This window comes from Dreissena polymorpha, chromosome 2 (genome assembly GCF_020536995.1).
Source record: "Dreissena polymorpha isolate Duluth1 chromosome 2, UMN_Dpol_1.0, whole genome shotgun sequence".
NCBI classification, from domain to species: Eukaryota; Metazoa; Mollusca; class Bivalvia; order Myida; family Dreissenidae; genus Dreissena; species Dreissena polymorpha.
The window spans coordinates 154,813,967-154,830,509 of NC_068356.1; the positions used below are offsets into that span (position 1 = coordinate 154,813,967).

At 37.2% G+C, this 16,543-nt stretch overlaps 1 protein-coding gene across 16 annotated transcripts in view; it reads right to left on the reverse strand.

Annotated features, from left to right (window-relative positions):
• LOC127869544 (hematopoietic lineage cell-specific protein-like) overlaps positions 1–16,543 on the reverse strand; it is a 122,770-nt gene that overhangs the window by 104,797 nt on the left and 1,430 nt on the right. For 15 of the 16 annotated variants that reach the window (XR_008044676.1, XR_008044675.1, XR_008044671.1 and 12 more), the window contains exons 2-7: positions 7,350–7,483; positions 6,513–6,665; positions 4,054–4,350; positions 3,019–3,111; positions 2,358–2,402; positions 64–193 (exon numbers count right to left, since the gene is read on the reverse strand). Coding sequence is in view for 10 of the 16 variants with exons in the window: in XM_052412187.1 (XP_052268147.1) it covers positions 64–193; positions 2,358–2,402; positions 3,019–3,111; positions 4,054–4,350; positions 6,513–6,665; positions 7,350–7,433 (802 nt within the window). In the remaining 6 variants the exon portion in view is untranslated. The remainder of the gene's footprint in view (positions 1–63; positions 194–2,357; positions 2,403–3,018; positions 3,112–4,053; positions 4,351–6,512; positions 6,666–7,349; positions 7,484–16,543) is intronic. The other variant, XM_052412190.1, reaches the window with a different exon arrangement.

Genomic DNA, 16,543 nt, shown 5'->3' on the forward strand with positions numbered 1-16,543 from the left:
GTTCAGGATCAATTTAAATAGCACATTATCATTCAATAAATAACACTATGTATTATGTTTTACCTTTCTCCTGTTCTGGTTTGTCTTTCTCAGCAGATATCACTGGCCCTGTATCTGGAAGCTTGGGAGGCCCTGGTTTAGACATAGCAGGCTGAGCAGGCTGGACAGTGGGATGGGGTTTCTTAGGCTTGGGCTGTAACAACAAGTTACGTGAACATCAGCAGATCCATCTAAAACACAATGATGTACATCCCTCAGAAAACAGAAATATTATCAGTGTTTTTTACGTTCAAAATCGGGTCCGGTAATCAACCCCATTCCCAAAGAAAACAAGTGTATATTTTTCCTTATGTGAGCTAGAAATTCCCAATGGAATTCCCCCCCCCCCATTTTTTTAAATCTCAATATTTTGTTTCTCTCCCATCCATATAAGTTCAATATTAGTAAATATAATACTGAAAATACTTGTATCTCAATTACGAAGCATTTTCTAGCAAAACAACAACAACAACATTCTTTCCCAATATTAGTTAAAACGCCGCAAATATTCCCAATCCAAAGGGACCGTTCCCCCATGCCCAAAATGCGGATAAGACCACTGTATCAACAATGTAAAACCTTTCAAATAGAACACTTATCATAAACGAAGTCAATTAGACATATCTGAATTATAAGGATGTTTGAACAGGTTATCAGATATATTTAATGAACAGGCATGCGTAAAGCACTTCCATTTGCATAGAAAGACAAAGTAGAATACAATAAAAAAAAATAGGTGGCTCAAAGCAAATCTGTGTAGCATTCTTTATAATGAAAAAAATTGCTAAGTAATTAAAACGTTAAAATAATTATACAACAAATAGTCTAAATCTGGATATTTTTTTAGCACCAACAAAAACAGATTTTGTATAAATAATATTCTAAACTAATTTATAAGTTATGTATTATTATATCGGATTTATATAGCGCCCTTTTCATGCAAAAATGCACGTTCAAAGGTCCTTTACAAAAGAACATTTGACGTATCGCTGGTACGAATACATTTTGCAACACTGTTTCAAAAGAAATCGATCAAAACTACTCTGTGTGTGTAGCTATAAGACATTAATGATCGAAACAATAAAATCTAAAACATACTCTAAAAGTTCTACGTAAAAACATGCACAGTAGCCAGATATTAGAAAGATCAACATGACACTATAAAAACTGCTCAATGTGTATAGCTATAAGACAATTAATGAAACAATAAAATATAAAACTTATACTAAAAGTACTACGTAAAAAAATGCACATAGTGATTGATACTATTATGAAGCATCAATTAAAGGATTAATAATCTAAATTTGTGTGATATGAATAAAAATGCTGTAAGAAACTTAAGCAATAAAACAATGCCGGCTACAATATTAAAACACAGTAAAAGTAAAATATTATGTAATAAGACAATAATTCTAATGATATTATGAGCACATTTTTGGGAACATAAAGACACTGTTTTTCATTAACTGAAAGGATACGTGAAAGGATATTTCTGCACTCTGGCTGTCGGATTACGGACAATTCTTTTGGGTGTTAACCTTATTTGAACTATTATGAATACAAGTCACAAATAGACTGACCAAGTGTGACTACAAGACACAGCTTGAAGGTTAAAATTACATTGTGACTATAAGACACAACTAGAGGGGCTTAGCGTGACTACAAGACACTGCTTATACTACCACCATGTAATGAATTGAATAAACCACTGCTTATGTAACATAAGATTGGAGGAAGAGGTGAGTTTTCAGTGCCTTTATGACGGAATTCAGTGTTGAAGAACCTCGAATGTTTGATGGAAGTGAGTTCCAGAGTTTGGGTCAGCGTACATGAAACTTTGCGTCCCATATGATACTGATTAAATCTTCGTTGCAATAACTAATGAAGTCGCTTCGTTCTTTGGTCTTAAGTTTCACCTTGGTTCGTAGAGTATAAATTAAAAATAATCCTATTCATAATGCAAAATGTTATGAATAGGATTTCGCTTTTATGTGAAAACTCCTCTTATGTCGAAACAACTCTAAACCGTAATGTAATTAACACATTATGGGTTAACAAGCAGTGAGGTTGGGTTGACAACATCAAGGCATATACTGAACATGGTTGGGTTGACAACATCGAGGCAGATAATGAACATGGTTGGGTTGACATTATCAAGGCAGATAATGAACATGGTTGGGTTGACAACATCAAGGCAGATAATGAACATGGTAGGGTTGACATCAAGGCAGATAATGAACATGGTTGGGTTGACAACATCAAGGCGGATAATGAACATGGTTGGGTTGACAACATCAAGGCAGATAATGAACACTTACTTGAGGTGCTGGGGTAACCATGGGCCGTGAAGCTTTGTCTGACGGCTGAAACCATGAGGCCAATCATTGTAATGCAAAACACAAAAGTCAAGCCGAGGTCTTGGCGATGGAATATTTATAAATAAACATGCATGTATAATTAGTGAAAGAATGCATTAATTTGATTGTATAAATACTAACATAAGACAAAAGGTTTTGAAAACAGAAAATGATGCTTAACAGAAATTTAAGTTATTAAACAGCGCACTTCCTTGACTGATGCAAGGTTATATTTATACCTGCTTTGATGTCTAAACAGCAAACATTTGAATAAAAACAGCATCTCAAATGACAGTTCTACAATGCCAGGCAGAGCTCTTAAATGTACGAGCATTGAACAGAGGGCCAGAATAATCAACCTTGGGTCGATGTCCATAATGGACAAATAAAGCATAAATATGTTAGTTCCTGCACATGTCATGCAAAGTGAATATGTATATAATAAAATGATGATTGTACATTCATATTATACTTAAATAATACTTGTATTTACCGTTACTTTAATTCGTGGTGAAATGGAAAACTGATACGTAAATACTTATGATATATTTCTAAAAACAATTTTTACTCATAGCATACCAAAAGTGTGTATTTTCTGCAACATTAGTGTCCACTTAATTACCTGTTTTATACTCACAAATTTGAAAAAGTTATGTTTTTTCCTCAGAGACCTTCGTGATGGATCGGTATTTTCTTCGCATCTCTTTTCCGTCTTCTTTTGCAATGCATGAAAATGAATGCATATTGAGTAAACGTGTACTGGCCAAGAACGAAAATGAAACAGTACATTCTTATATAACTTGGTGCATGTCGATTGTCTGTGACTCTGAGACTTTAAAAGCTGTCACCATGAAACTTTAAAAATAGAAATACATTGGAAAAGTGCAGTTCTTAATAACCGTTTCTCTAAATCTGTTACTTTTTTAGCTATTGGCCGTTGTTTATTTCCATTCTTCTTGTTTCCATTGCTTAAAGTAGGTACTGTATGCACGAGTTTTTTCAAATATTTATGAATTTATATAAAAAGTGTAAAGAAAACTTATTATACATGTATTTCAATATAAATTAAAATAAAAGTTAAGAAGAACATGTGTCGAAAAATGCTAAATAAGCCAGATATTTAATTCTAAAATCGAAATTATCTGTACAGTCGAATTCGCAGCCATATATATCATGCATGTACGATGTGAATCTACATACGGATCTTTTTAATTTCCTGCAACGCTATCTATTCATACGACACACGAACACTAACTCCGATCCTTACAAAAATACGAATAATTCGGTTATTGTAGGACAATATGTATGAAATATCTTCGTCACAATCGGCTCGGGGTGCTAATTTGTATTTGATTCATTTTATGAAATTCGTCTTTAATGTAAAAATTTTCTTGCCTAGTTTGTGTTATTGTAACATATTTGTATCAATACATTATAATTTAACACATATAACAGTCGTGCATACCCACTTTATATCTTTGGCGAAAAAAAGATCAACTTTAAACGTCCAGAACTAAATACATCATATTTAGGGGATTACTGGAAAACAACAGTCGCACTGTATAACATACTTTTGAAGCATCCCCCTTTTTTATTTTCAAATACACGCAGTTTCCGTACTTCAACTATTTATATAGATCTACACGCGTGCACATACTTTTTCACGACCCGTTGGCTTTGGTCCACTGTCAATGTCCTCTTGGTCATCATCACTTTGTCCTTTATGTTCATTGTCTTTGTCTTCTTGGTGGCCGCCTTTGTCTTCTGCGCCGGTACGAAGTAATGCGCTGTCAGAATCCTTTTTACTGAGTCTTAAGTTGTTTTCAACAGTTTCCGGATCAATACCATCACTGTCGGATTTGTCATCATTTACCTTAGCTCCTCTACTAAGGTTGTCATGACTATCGCTGTGTGTGCTTTCGGCATTGCTTGAAGATGTATGGGTATTTGCATCCTAGAAAAAAATATTGTTGTGACTTTGTTCTTGGTAATTAAATTATCACAATATTATGAGGTAAAGTAGTTAAGAAAGTTTGATGTCAATGTGAAAACGTCAATGAATTAATATTAATTTGAAACAACAAGGTATGAGGTTTATTTACACGTATCATAAAAGCAAGATTAAACGTGTGATAATAACAATGACAATAATGTGTTCTCTTATACAAATACATGACATTATTCTATATCCAATAAATTCATCCAATGGGCATTCTTCATAAGTACCACGTGACCGTCCAATATATTCCGGTATTGGATCCAAAAAGTCTGTATTTTTTCCATATTGGACAGTTGAGTACAAGTGCACTAAGCAATTGTTTTATAACGATAAAAGCCGTTACCGAGAAAAAGTATCCGAATGTACAATATTCGATTCACACAGGCGATATTTAGATTGTATTTCTTAAATAAATAAATTGGATAAATGTTAGAAATTAAAAACAAATGCAACAGCAAGTGATATTGTTATTATTTGAAATTGAAAAACAAATGCAACAGCAAAACAAAAACTCTATTTTATTAACCTCAATGACAGCTTTAATCCAATGCTTATAGCAACACAGTTCAATGATATGCCCTTCCATTTTCTGTTCTTCCATCCCTTTATCGAAATGTATTTAAATCCACACTTTCTTTGATAGCGTTTGTATCCCATGCTAACCATTCTGACCCAAAACACGATTTACGACTTCGTAATCCTGTCGGAGCGAGTTGTTTTATTCCTATCGAAGTTAACAATTATGCATTACAAACACACAATCCGAAATACGTTTTGGATTCGTTCGATGATTAAAAAAAAATATTAATTTATGATTAATTTACTGTTAAACACAAACACGTCCATAGTGATTAGTGTTGTCCCTAAAATGCAGAAAGTCTTGCTTATACTAGTATGTTTCGTCAGAGAAATGACGTTACACGAGATACGTCATAAATTGCGTAATCAGGTGAATGAAAATAAAAATACGGAAAGCTGGTTTGGTAATATATTTTAAAGAAGAAACAAAAGAGCGTTAGAAAGGGATATAGAATAAAAAGATTATTAGACGTTTTCACTGTACAATACGGAGATATATTTGGACTCGCACACAGTTTGAAGTCATATTGGACTCGCCTAACGGCTCGTCCAATATGACTTAAACTGTGTGCTCGTCCAAATATATCTCCGTATTGTACAGTGAAACGTCTAAGAACCTATAAATACATAACTATATTGTATGAACGAATCATAGCTATTAACTCTGAAATGAAGTCTTAAGTAACAATCTGCGTCATTCGTCACATAAGAAATGCATATTACAAAATCTTTTGAAACCTTCGTATGTTCATCGACGTGTGCCGAATTTGGTTTTGAAACACCCAGATCAAAGATATGCAGCTAAATAAAATATTTATCATTAAATACACATTTAAACAGTTTAATACTATACACATCCGTAGGATTTATAACCTTTTGAAACAACAAACATATTAAACACATCTTGTATTGACAGCAGTATGAAAATTGCAGATTTATTGTCAATGTAACTGCCGCAAAAAGATGTCTAAGATATGTGTATATACAGCCTTGGAAATATATTATGTACGTCTAGGCATTTCAATTATCAACAGTCAACGTAATGATCTTCATGAATTGCACTAAACTATTATTTCTAAATAAGTGCGATTTTTGGTACTGACCAACAATCTAACAAACCATATTAACAATAATGAATGGACATTTTTCAATTGCCTTTTTAGTTACACTTTTTTATAAAAGAAACAACTATGTCTGATTATTCACAACATTAGATGCGAATGAACAATAGGCACACATTCCTCGCATAGTTAAACGCAAAATGGATTAATGGTATCCACTGCATTCATAATACCTGGAAGGATTTCTTATTTGCATTTAAAAAATCCAAATCAGTGTAATTTTCTACAAAATGTTTTTTACATGGTCATCACCAAACATGAACAATGAAAACGGCTATAAATCATATTAAATAACAATAATGTTTGAATTGACCATGATCACGTGATGTTTAATGTCGACATGTACATGATAGAGATATGCTAACGAAATAATAATATCTCTGTGCTTAGAATTCAAAACGTAGGGCATTTCTTTACTTTGCCTGTATTGGTACTCGGCCCAGCAGGTGGGTCTCTCCGATCGTTGTCTGTGTCAACACTCGTCCCTTCAGCAACAGCAGGCAATGGTTGACTTTCCGGATCTTGGATACTTATTCCCGTCCGTGATTCACCAATTATATGTACAGGTACCTACAAAAGAATAGCAATTCGGTATTTTATATTATTTTGGAGTTGTTTTACACCTTTCAACTGAATATTTAAAACGATATTTCAAACAAGTAAAGATAACGCGTGATATAACCTTAAATGGGCTAACCACAGATTGAACATGTTCATAAATTATTTTAATGCATATAACATATTTTTATGCATGAATGAGCGGTATCAAAATATGACAATATCTGAGAATCAAAAGTTTTCGAAATACTATTATTTTATTGGAAACAAGTGTTGTCAAATTCAGCAGTGCGTTGATCGCCCTTGAGGATTGCCGCCACATTTTCTACTCACGGTTACGTTTAAGTTGCCAATAAAAATGTGTACAGTATACAAGATCTTTGGGGGTATGTTCACATAAATAATACATTCAATATCAGATAAATGATGCAAGTACACACGGGAACAGTTACAAATATTTTAAAGAGAATGTTCAAATAATAAATATGTAACACAAAATAAAAGTATGCCAGTATACATGGGTCCAGTATCAAAGATTGTGGAAAGTTAATTAAATGAATATTAATTTTAAACAGCAAATATAAGATACCAGTACACATGTGTACAGTGCCAAATATATGGGGAGTAAGTTTAAATATATAATTGATTAAATTAACATCGATACAGGTTGACTTAAAATTAAGACCTTTAACGTACAATGTGTTTAGTGTTTAAATTACTCGAAGCCTTGAATGGTCTTGGTTTCAGAATGGCCAGTATGTGTTCCTTTCTCTGACTCATTTTGCGACTGTCGCATTTGCAGTCACTCGGTGGGGTCCGCGTGTAGATAACTAACAAACAAATACAAGATTAGTAAGATCCGATATCTCCATCCTACATGCCAAATAATCTCTATAAAAGACAATGAGTGCAATTGTATAATGGTGCAAATAAACTTGAACAAGAACACTTTTAAAAACAACGAATGTTTTTAGTTGATATATAGCGTGTTGATCAGAAGGGCTATCAAATAGAAAGTGAAATTCGGAATGACCTATTGGGTTTTGATATTAAATTTCAGCACCTAATTTAAGGTAAAAACACACCCAAAACAATAATGTAAAACAAACTTTTAAAACATATATTTATTATATTTATTTGTGATCTACAACTGAACAAATTGACAGCCTTAAAGATAACAGTTTTCCACACAAATAAGGTACCACATCACCATATGATAACCTTTAAACATAAACGTTACAACTCATGTTCGTAACCATAAAGCCAACCGAGGCAAAATATATCAAGAAGGATAATTTGTGTCTATAAACGTTACTTTCAGATGCATAAATATAATATCAGACAGACAGACAGACAGACAGACAGACAGACAGACAGACAGACAGACAGACAGACAGACAGACAGACAGACAGACAGACAGACAGACAGACAGACAGACAGACAGAATATTTTATTGACGTAAACTTTACTGTTTTTTGTCATTCACAAATAGTTAGTCATATATCAGCATTTACTTATGTCAACATTAACATAAATGCATTTAGCTAAATATAATCTTGATCGCGTAAGGTTTATCACATAAGTAATAAAATATTTTGAGTGATTTTACACAAATAACAAAATATGCAACTGTTATAAAGAGTTTTAGACGATAAGTCTTTTTTTTAAATATATTTAATAAATTTGACAAACACGTCTTTGCAAATTACAGACTGAATATGCAACTACAATATTAAGGTTTTGCGCGACAAATATACATATGTATAAATGATGGATGTAATGAATTTAATTATTAAATTGTACATACAATTTGGAGGTTGAAACCACAAACATAGTAAAAGAGTAAAAAACTACAGCGTTTTGTAAGACAAACAAGTACACTGAAGAATAAATTGAATTCAAATATGAGGTAGTACAAGAATTTGCGTTGATTTTTTATGCAAATATACGAATAGATTAATTTCACAAAAATGACCGAGGATGAAAACCATAAACAAAATACAGTTATTGGAACGTGATATAAGAGGGATTGGTAAGGAAAAAAAACAGAACACTTACAGATGAAGAGGAATAGATCAATTTATATTTCGACAACTATGTCCAGGATGAGTTATGTTGGATCATGTATTAGGGCTCCACACATATACTTGCTCAGTTTTTTCATTTGCTTTTGTTTGACGTACCCATTAGTTCAACAAATTTAAACATACTTGGTTTGTTATAGTAGTGTGCTTTGATACACTATTGTCGCAGTGAAATGAAGGCTGAGCATATCAAAATAAAATGGTATTCGTCTTAAATATCTTTGACATGACATGTTGTACATAAGCGCTGAGATCTTTCTATATTGTTATGTCTACCTGTTTCAATTGCTAATTAATGTGATGAAAGTCGTTACTTTGAAGGGCAAATTCGCAATTTCCTCGGCAAATAATCAAGGTAAGGATCGAATACAAACGTGCATTTAAATAATTTGTAGGTCATTAATGCGCTGCTATTATTAATTGAGTTGTACCAAGATTGTTTAAAAATATCTTCAACGGTGGTTTTAAAAACGATATGGAAAGTCTCGAGATTGAAAGAAGAGGGATTAAGCTAAACGTATGAAAACCCATAAGAATCCAGTAGTTTCTTCACATATAAGGCCCAATTACTTTTACAAGTTTTCATACTTTTGATTCGTTTATACAATTAAGATATAATTATGTTATTTGATTTGAGGAGTTTACACAAGAACATTATTATACGAACGTTTCTGTTTATGAAGAGTGGATGACTTTCTAGTTCCCCATATACTGCCATATTGCTGCTAGAAGATTTGATACATAGGAGCATTTTACAAAAGTTAAGATGTATTCGTTCTAAATCAAATAACTTGTCGCAACCCCAAATTTCGCACCCATGATTCAAATTTGCACCAACGAATGCGTCAAAAAGTTGGCAAGCAATTCTTGGTCTAATATCTTGATTTTTTAAATAAATGTAGCAAACGGCTTCCGGGCAATACGGTCTTAGTAGAAACGGTTAAGTAACTTCCCTTTATTTGTATTAGGCTTCATTGGCAACTTCCCTTAGTCGTAAATTTGTCAATTGTTATAAGTACGCAAACGGGATTCTACTAACAAAGTAAGCTTCATTTCTCAGTTAATGATCGTAAAAGGTCTCTAATAAATATTAAAAATACAATATAGTAGTTAACCACTGTATTATTAAACATCTATGATGCAAAGTCATATAGTTAAAACGTTATAACACAAGAAATAAATGCTCGGTAAACTTCGGCAAAACACGAATGGCATTCAGAAGCGCAGTAGTCTCCGGATCGTGCCTTTCCGTTGGCTAGGTGGCGCTCTGTTCGCCACTATATAAAGGCTTGTCTTTTTGTGAGTAGTCAGTTCTCTTGCGGATGCTAATGGAATCACATCTAAAGAGAAAGGTACAGTACTCGCATGAACAGTATTCTGATGCAGTAGGGTATTTACGTTAATATTAAACGGTGCTGCCCGGGCTGCAGGAGTTCTTTTTTCTTGTAAAGTGGACTTCACAATGTTGGAAGTCAGTAGCTTCACGAAGTCAATAATTTCAAGTGAGCCGAAACCAGTAGCTTCACGAAAGCCGAAGCCAGTAGATTCATTGAAGTCGAAGTAAGAAGCTTCACGGAAGCCGGAGGGTTTGTTGAAGGCATCGGTCCCCTCTTTGGTCGCATTGTATATATCTCAAGCGACTCGATTGTTTTAAGTCCATAATCAAAAGGCAGGTAGCCTAAGGAAAATTATTAATTACACTGTTTATTGTACTCAACGAAATAGTTAGCCTTCCGAGGACTTCGGAAGGTCTCAGGACGTCAGCGGCTCGCGCTACATATTTGGTGGCAGCGGTGGGATAGATTACATAAACCTACCGACAGTTCTATCCTGTCAATCACAAGCCTCAAAATGGCTCAATGGGGTGATGCAAGTCTTCGCGAAGAATTGGAGACTTTGAAGCGAGAAAATGAGGCTCTTGTCGCAAAGTGTGAACCGTTGACCTTGGATAAGGAATTACAGTTGTTAGAACGCGACAAATCCGAACTCGCTTTTCTACCCCTTTCGAAGAAAAAGGGACGACTAAGCCTCCATCAAAGCCATGGTATTCTGGAGAAAACGTCACTATGATGAAAAAGACTTCATTGAAGCCTTCGACAATCGTAAAGGCAGCCACGTATGACGGCCAATAGTCATGGAGAGATTTTAGAGCGCACTTTGAAACTTGCGCTGAGATTAACCGATGGGACAACAACGACAAATTTATTTGGTTGTGTCGTTGCGTGGCCAAGCGCAAGGGGTGTTGGGAAACCTTGCACAAAATGCCAGAGATTATGACGCCTTGTTACAAGCCTTGGTAGAACGCTTTGCGCCTCCTAACCAAACGGAATTGTACAAAGTGCAGTTACGCGATCGCAGACAGAAAGCAGTGGAGACGTTGGGAGAGTTGGGGCAAGACATTCGCAGGTTAACAAACCTTGCATACCCCTCCGCACCAGCAGATCTGAAAGAAACATTGGCTAAAGAGCAGTTTCTTGATGCCCTTCATAGTGCGGGCATGAGATTACGCATCAAACAGGCTCGACCAGTAAGCCTCAATGATGCCATCCAACACGCTGTGGAGCTTGAAGCTTTCAATCGTGCAGAAAGAGCGAAGTCCGACGGCCATGTGTTTGCGGTGGCTACAGATGGTGATAAACCAATAAAGCAAATTGATGATCTTCCAAAGATGGTTGACATGCTCAATCAACGGCTGAGTCAGTTCATGGGCGCCTCAAAAACTTCAAAAATCCGATATGGTTCAAAACCAAGCGACATGAAGCGAATGTGTTTTACCTGCAGTTCAAAGTATCACTTCATGAGACAGTGTCCTGAGAATAGACGTGGGCATCAAAATGGAGAAAACGCTTCTTAAAGAAAGCAAGCTAAGCCTTTTGATGCAGAAGTGACTCAAGGGAAGCCAAAATATTTTAAGAGACAAGCTAATGCAATTGGCGCTGGGCTGTACCTCACGGTCCAATGCGGCAAATGGACTTTGTCGGCATTAGTTGATACTGGGCCACATTAACAGTGTTGTCCTCTTTCGTGTGGGAAAGGCTGGAACAAAACAAACAGATGCCACAAGAAGAGTATAGAAACATGTTGGTTGCGGCATCCGGTGAAGCCTTATGCGTAAAGAGGAAAACTCAGCTTGACATTGAGATCGATAAAGAAAGCTTTCTGATGGATACTTTATTGGCGGAGATAGAAAATGATCTTATTTTAGGTCTTGGTCTTTTAGAAGCATACGGATGTAGAATAGATATTTTTGACCGAAGCATCAATTTCCGAAATAGTCGTTACTCATTTGAGCACGTTCCTGCGTGGGGATGTTTCAGAATAAGTGTCAGCGAAGACATTTCAATTCCCGCAAGATCCGAAATGATAGTTATGGCAAGCGTTCCAGACTTCAAGAAGATGCATACTGGTCCTTTTCTGGTGGAACCCTCACCGAAGTAAGCGTGAAGAGGAGAAAGCTTGGTAGCAAGGTCATTGGTAGAGAGAGCTTTAAGAGTGCCGGTGCAAATTATGAATATAACTCAGCAAGATCATGTGCTACACAAGGGTACAAGCATCGCTCAAATGACTTCAGTGAGGCTGCAACACAGGTATATGCAGACTGTGTCTTCCGAAGGACCTGTACCTGAACATTTGAAAGACCTCTACCAGGAAACCGTCCAAGGTATGGATGAGAATCAATGCAGACAGGCAGCAAAGCTGTTGTTGAAGCACGAATCAATCTTTTCAGAGACAGATTATGACATAGGACTGGCCGGCATAGTGAGGCATAAGATAAACATCGGTGATGCTCAACCCATTAAGCAGCCATTAAGAAGATCACCGTTCCACATGAACGAAGAGATTGATATGCACATTGAAGACATGCTTCAAAAAGGGGTTATTCAAAATTCAACCAGTCCTTGGGCCAGTGGAATTGTAATGGTTAAAAAAAAGATGGTACTAAACGTTTCTGTGTAGATTATCGGAAGCTTAACGGTGTAACCATTAAAGATTCATACCCTTTTCCTCGGATTGATGATTCCTTACAGCAATTGGCAGGCGCTGTATGCTTCTGTTGCCTGGATTTGAATTCCGGCTACTGGCAAGACCGGAAACGGCATTTGCTTCAAGAATTTGGCTGTTTGAATTCCGAGTGATGCCTCTGCAATGCCCCGGCAACATTTGGACTATTGATGGAAGCAGTGTTAGCTGGTTTGAATTGAAAGGTGTGTTTAATCTATCTCGATGATGTGATTGTTCATGGAAGGACATTTGAAGATACGATCCGAAGTCTGGACCTGGTTCTCGGAAAACTTGGTGAGGCTGGCCTCAAGCTGAAGGCACGAAAATGTCAGCTGTTTTGTCATGATGTAACGTATATAGGTAATGTCGTTTCAAAGGATGGTGTGAAGACAGACCCCAAAAAGACGGAGGCCATGCGAGGATGGCCGGAGCCTACATGCGTTTCAGAGGTAAGGGCATTCATAGGGCTTTGCAGCTATTACCGAAGGTTCATAACGGACTTCGCAAGTAAAGCCAAACCTCTGCATAAGCTCACTGAGAAGGGACAGAAGTACGACTTCAATGAAGACTGCAAGAAGGCTGTCTCGCATTTGAAGGAATGCTTATGTGATGCTCCCATCTTGGCACACCCAAACTTTAAAGAACAGTTCATTTTGGATACAGATGCCAGTGACGTAGGAATTGGTGCTGTGCTATCCCAAAAGGTGGATGGTATTGAGCGACCTTTGGCGTTTGCTAGTAAAACTTTGTCAAAGTCGGAACGTCGTTACTACGTGACTCGGAAAGAATTGTTTTCCGTTGTCTATTTTGTGCAATATTTTCGGCATTTCCTTTATGAAAGAAATTTCACAATTAGGAAAGACAGCGGTTCGCTGCGGTGGCTGACCAATTTCAAGAACCCAGAAGGATAGCTAGCGCGTTGGCTTGACGTTTTGGCAGAATACGATATGAATATAGAACATCGCCCTGGACGTCTTCACGGAAATCCGGATGGATTAATCAGGAAACCATTTAAGCAGTGCAGTCGAGAAAAAGATGGAATTTCAGTCAAAAGCATCAACGAGGCATGCTCAGCTGGATTAAACCTCAGTGAAGTACAAGATGCGGATAACACTTTTTCCCGCTTGAAGTATTGGGTAGAGGCCGCCGAAAACGAGATCTAAATGCATTGGCAGAAGAAAGCGCATATATCAAGTCACTTATAACCCAGTGGGACCAGCTTGAAGTACATGATGGCGTCTTGTTTCGAAGCTATGAGTTGAGCGGTCGATGCAGAGTGACCTTTCAAGGTGCTGTACCTCTTAATATGCGAAGGGAAGTGTTAAAGTTCTCCCATGACATTCGAGCATCGGGTCACTTAGGAATAATAAGATCCTTGCAAGGGTTCAGCAGGCCTTTTATTGGCCCGGCGTATCCAGAGATGTGGCGACATACGTCAATGGCTGTGAGGCTCGTGCACGGAGAAAAGAACCATGCAGAACAAACAAGGCACCTATGGAGATCACAAGAAGTGGGTTTCCAATGTAGCGAATCGCGATCGACATCCTAGGCGAGTTGCCGACAACAGAAAGAGGAAACAAATATATTCTGGTCCGACAGTTTGAGAGCTTGTTGTTCACGGAAATGTGGAAGTTACTGCAAATTGACAAGACTAGAGCATCACCTTACCATCCCCAGTCTGATGGTATGGTCGAACGCTTCAATCGGACACTTATGTCCATGTTAAGTACCTTCATACAAGAAAACCACCGTGACTGAGACGAACATCTACAATATGTTCTTATGGCATATCGACCTACCGAAAATGAAACCACGGGTTTTTCACCGAACAGCCTCATGTTGGGTCGTGAGGTATCCACCCCATTAGACCTGATGTATGCGATGTCTGTAAGCTTCAAGAAGACACCTGTGAACCAATGGATATGTGAAGTTCAGTAGAGGTTGGAAAAAGCTCACAGTCAGGATCGCAAAAACACAGGACTGTCCATGAAGCGACAAAAGGTATGTCATGACGCTAGGGCCTCATACGAGTCTTTCGAGCCTGGGGAAAAGGTATATGTTTTCTTTCTGGTAAAGAAGTCAGGTTGTAGTTCAAAACTGACCTTGTTTTGACGCGGACCGTTCGAGCATGTCACCTTTGCTGTACCGGGTGAATTGTGACAAAAATTAAGGTAAACAGGTAGTACATTGCGACCGATTTCAAAAGGTAAGGCCCCAAATCCTTGATGGGGAAATCGAGGATGATGCTGGGGACCTTCCGGCCGTATGCGAAGAGGACTTGGAGGTCCCCGATAACAAACGTAGTCGGCGAACACCGGTTTGGGCTGACGACTATGTGGTGTATGCTTTCAGAGAGATGCCTAACACGAAAGCAACACAAAGAACCCAAACAGCGGCGCTGTTCTGCCCAAAAATGCAAAGAGTCGTGTGAGGACTCCAGCGCGTACTCCTATCATATCCGGGTATTCATGGAAGAACAAGTAGGCTGCGACAAGTGTCGTATGGTTTTCAAAACGAGGAAGACATATCAACAACATGTATGGCGAGTCCATCAGTCACTGGATGAAGATTAGCTTCAAGATGATCCGGGAGATCTAATCGACGACCCAGAGTTTGTAACTGAGTCTGTGAAGCCAGTAGTGGCCGAGGAAGCGACTGCCATAAAGCTGCAAATAAAGCAACATGAGCCAAGAGAAGCACCAGCCGTACGAGATTCAGCGAAGCCGGCGAAAAGTCTTTAGACACCTGCCTTCATCAGAAAGCCCACAAAACCGTTGTTGCCTCCCTCCCCCCCCCCCCTAAACCAATCGCTACACCAGAGCGTAAAAGGGAATTGATGATTAACATCCAGATATCAGCCGATGGCGGTTACATAAAGAAACGCATTCTGGTGACAGAAGATGGAATTATGGCATATACAAACGAAACCGTCAGTAGAAAAGAGTTCGGCGGAGCATCTTTCACAATAGGAGACATCTGCCTAGGATCTGTGAAGCTTGAATATCTCAAACTAAACTTCATCCAAGACGGAATGTTAATATCGGCTCTATGCAAACCGGAATAAGTGCATTTTGATGAATCTCAAGAAGAGATAGCTTTTGTGTACATTTGTGTGTCTCAGAAAGAGATCTGTTCATACAAGTAAAATGTCTCAGGGAGAGATAAAATAGTATTATTATGATTATATTTCCAATGCCATGTATAACATTCGTGTATGTTGATATTTGTTGCGGGTATAATATAGACTATAGATCTGGGAAAGGGTCATAGAAGGACTTCGACTATTTTATGCGTTATTGTTTGAATACAAGGATAAGGGATATCCTTCCTGTTAGATAAATAAAAATGACTTAAATTGTTGAATCAAGTTTGTTCAGATTTAATGGAATCATGAGGGGACTCATGTCTAGTCGAAGGCGTGGGTAGTATAGCGAACGGCTTCGGGGAGATACGGTCTTAAAAGAAACGGTTAAGTAACTTCCCTTTATTTGACGCTTCAATTTAACAGTACGTGTGTATATTGTTTTCTTATTTATCATAATCAGGATATCGCTATCTGATCTACTTTTATTGTATTCCGCTTTGAAATAGGCGGATTCCGCTTTCGTTATCAATCCAGTCTACACTTTAAAAGGTCTTATTTATAGAAGAAGATTGCCCACTTTTAACAGTCTTAGCAAATAAAACCTCACCAGATTTGCTGAGTACTTTTGAGAATCTCGCCACGCAATAATCAATACTGTCAACGTTATTAAAATCGATATCATAGATAATACTGTTTAACATATGTAAATTTGAGAAAA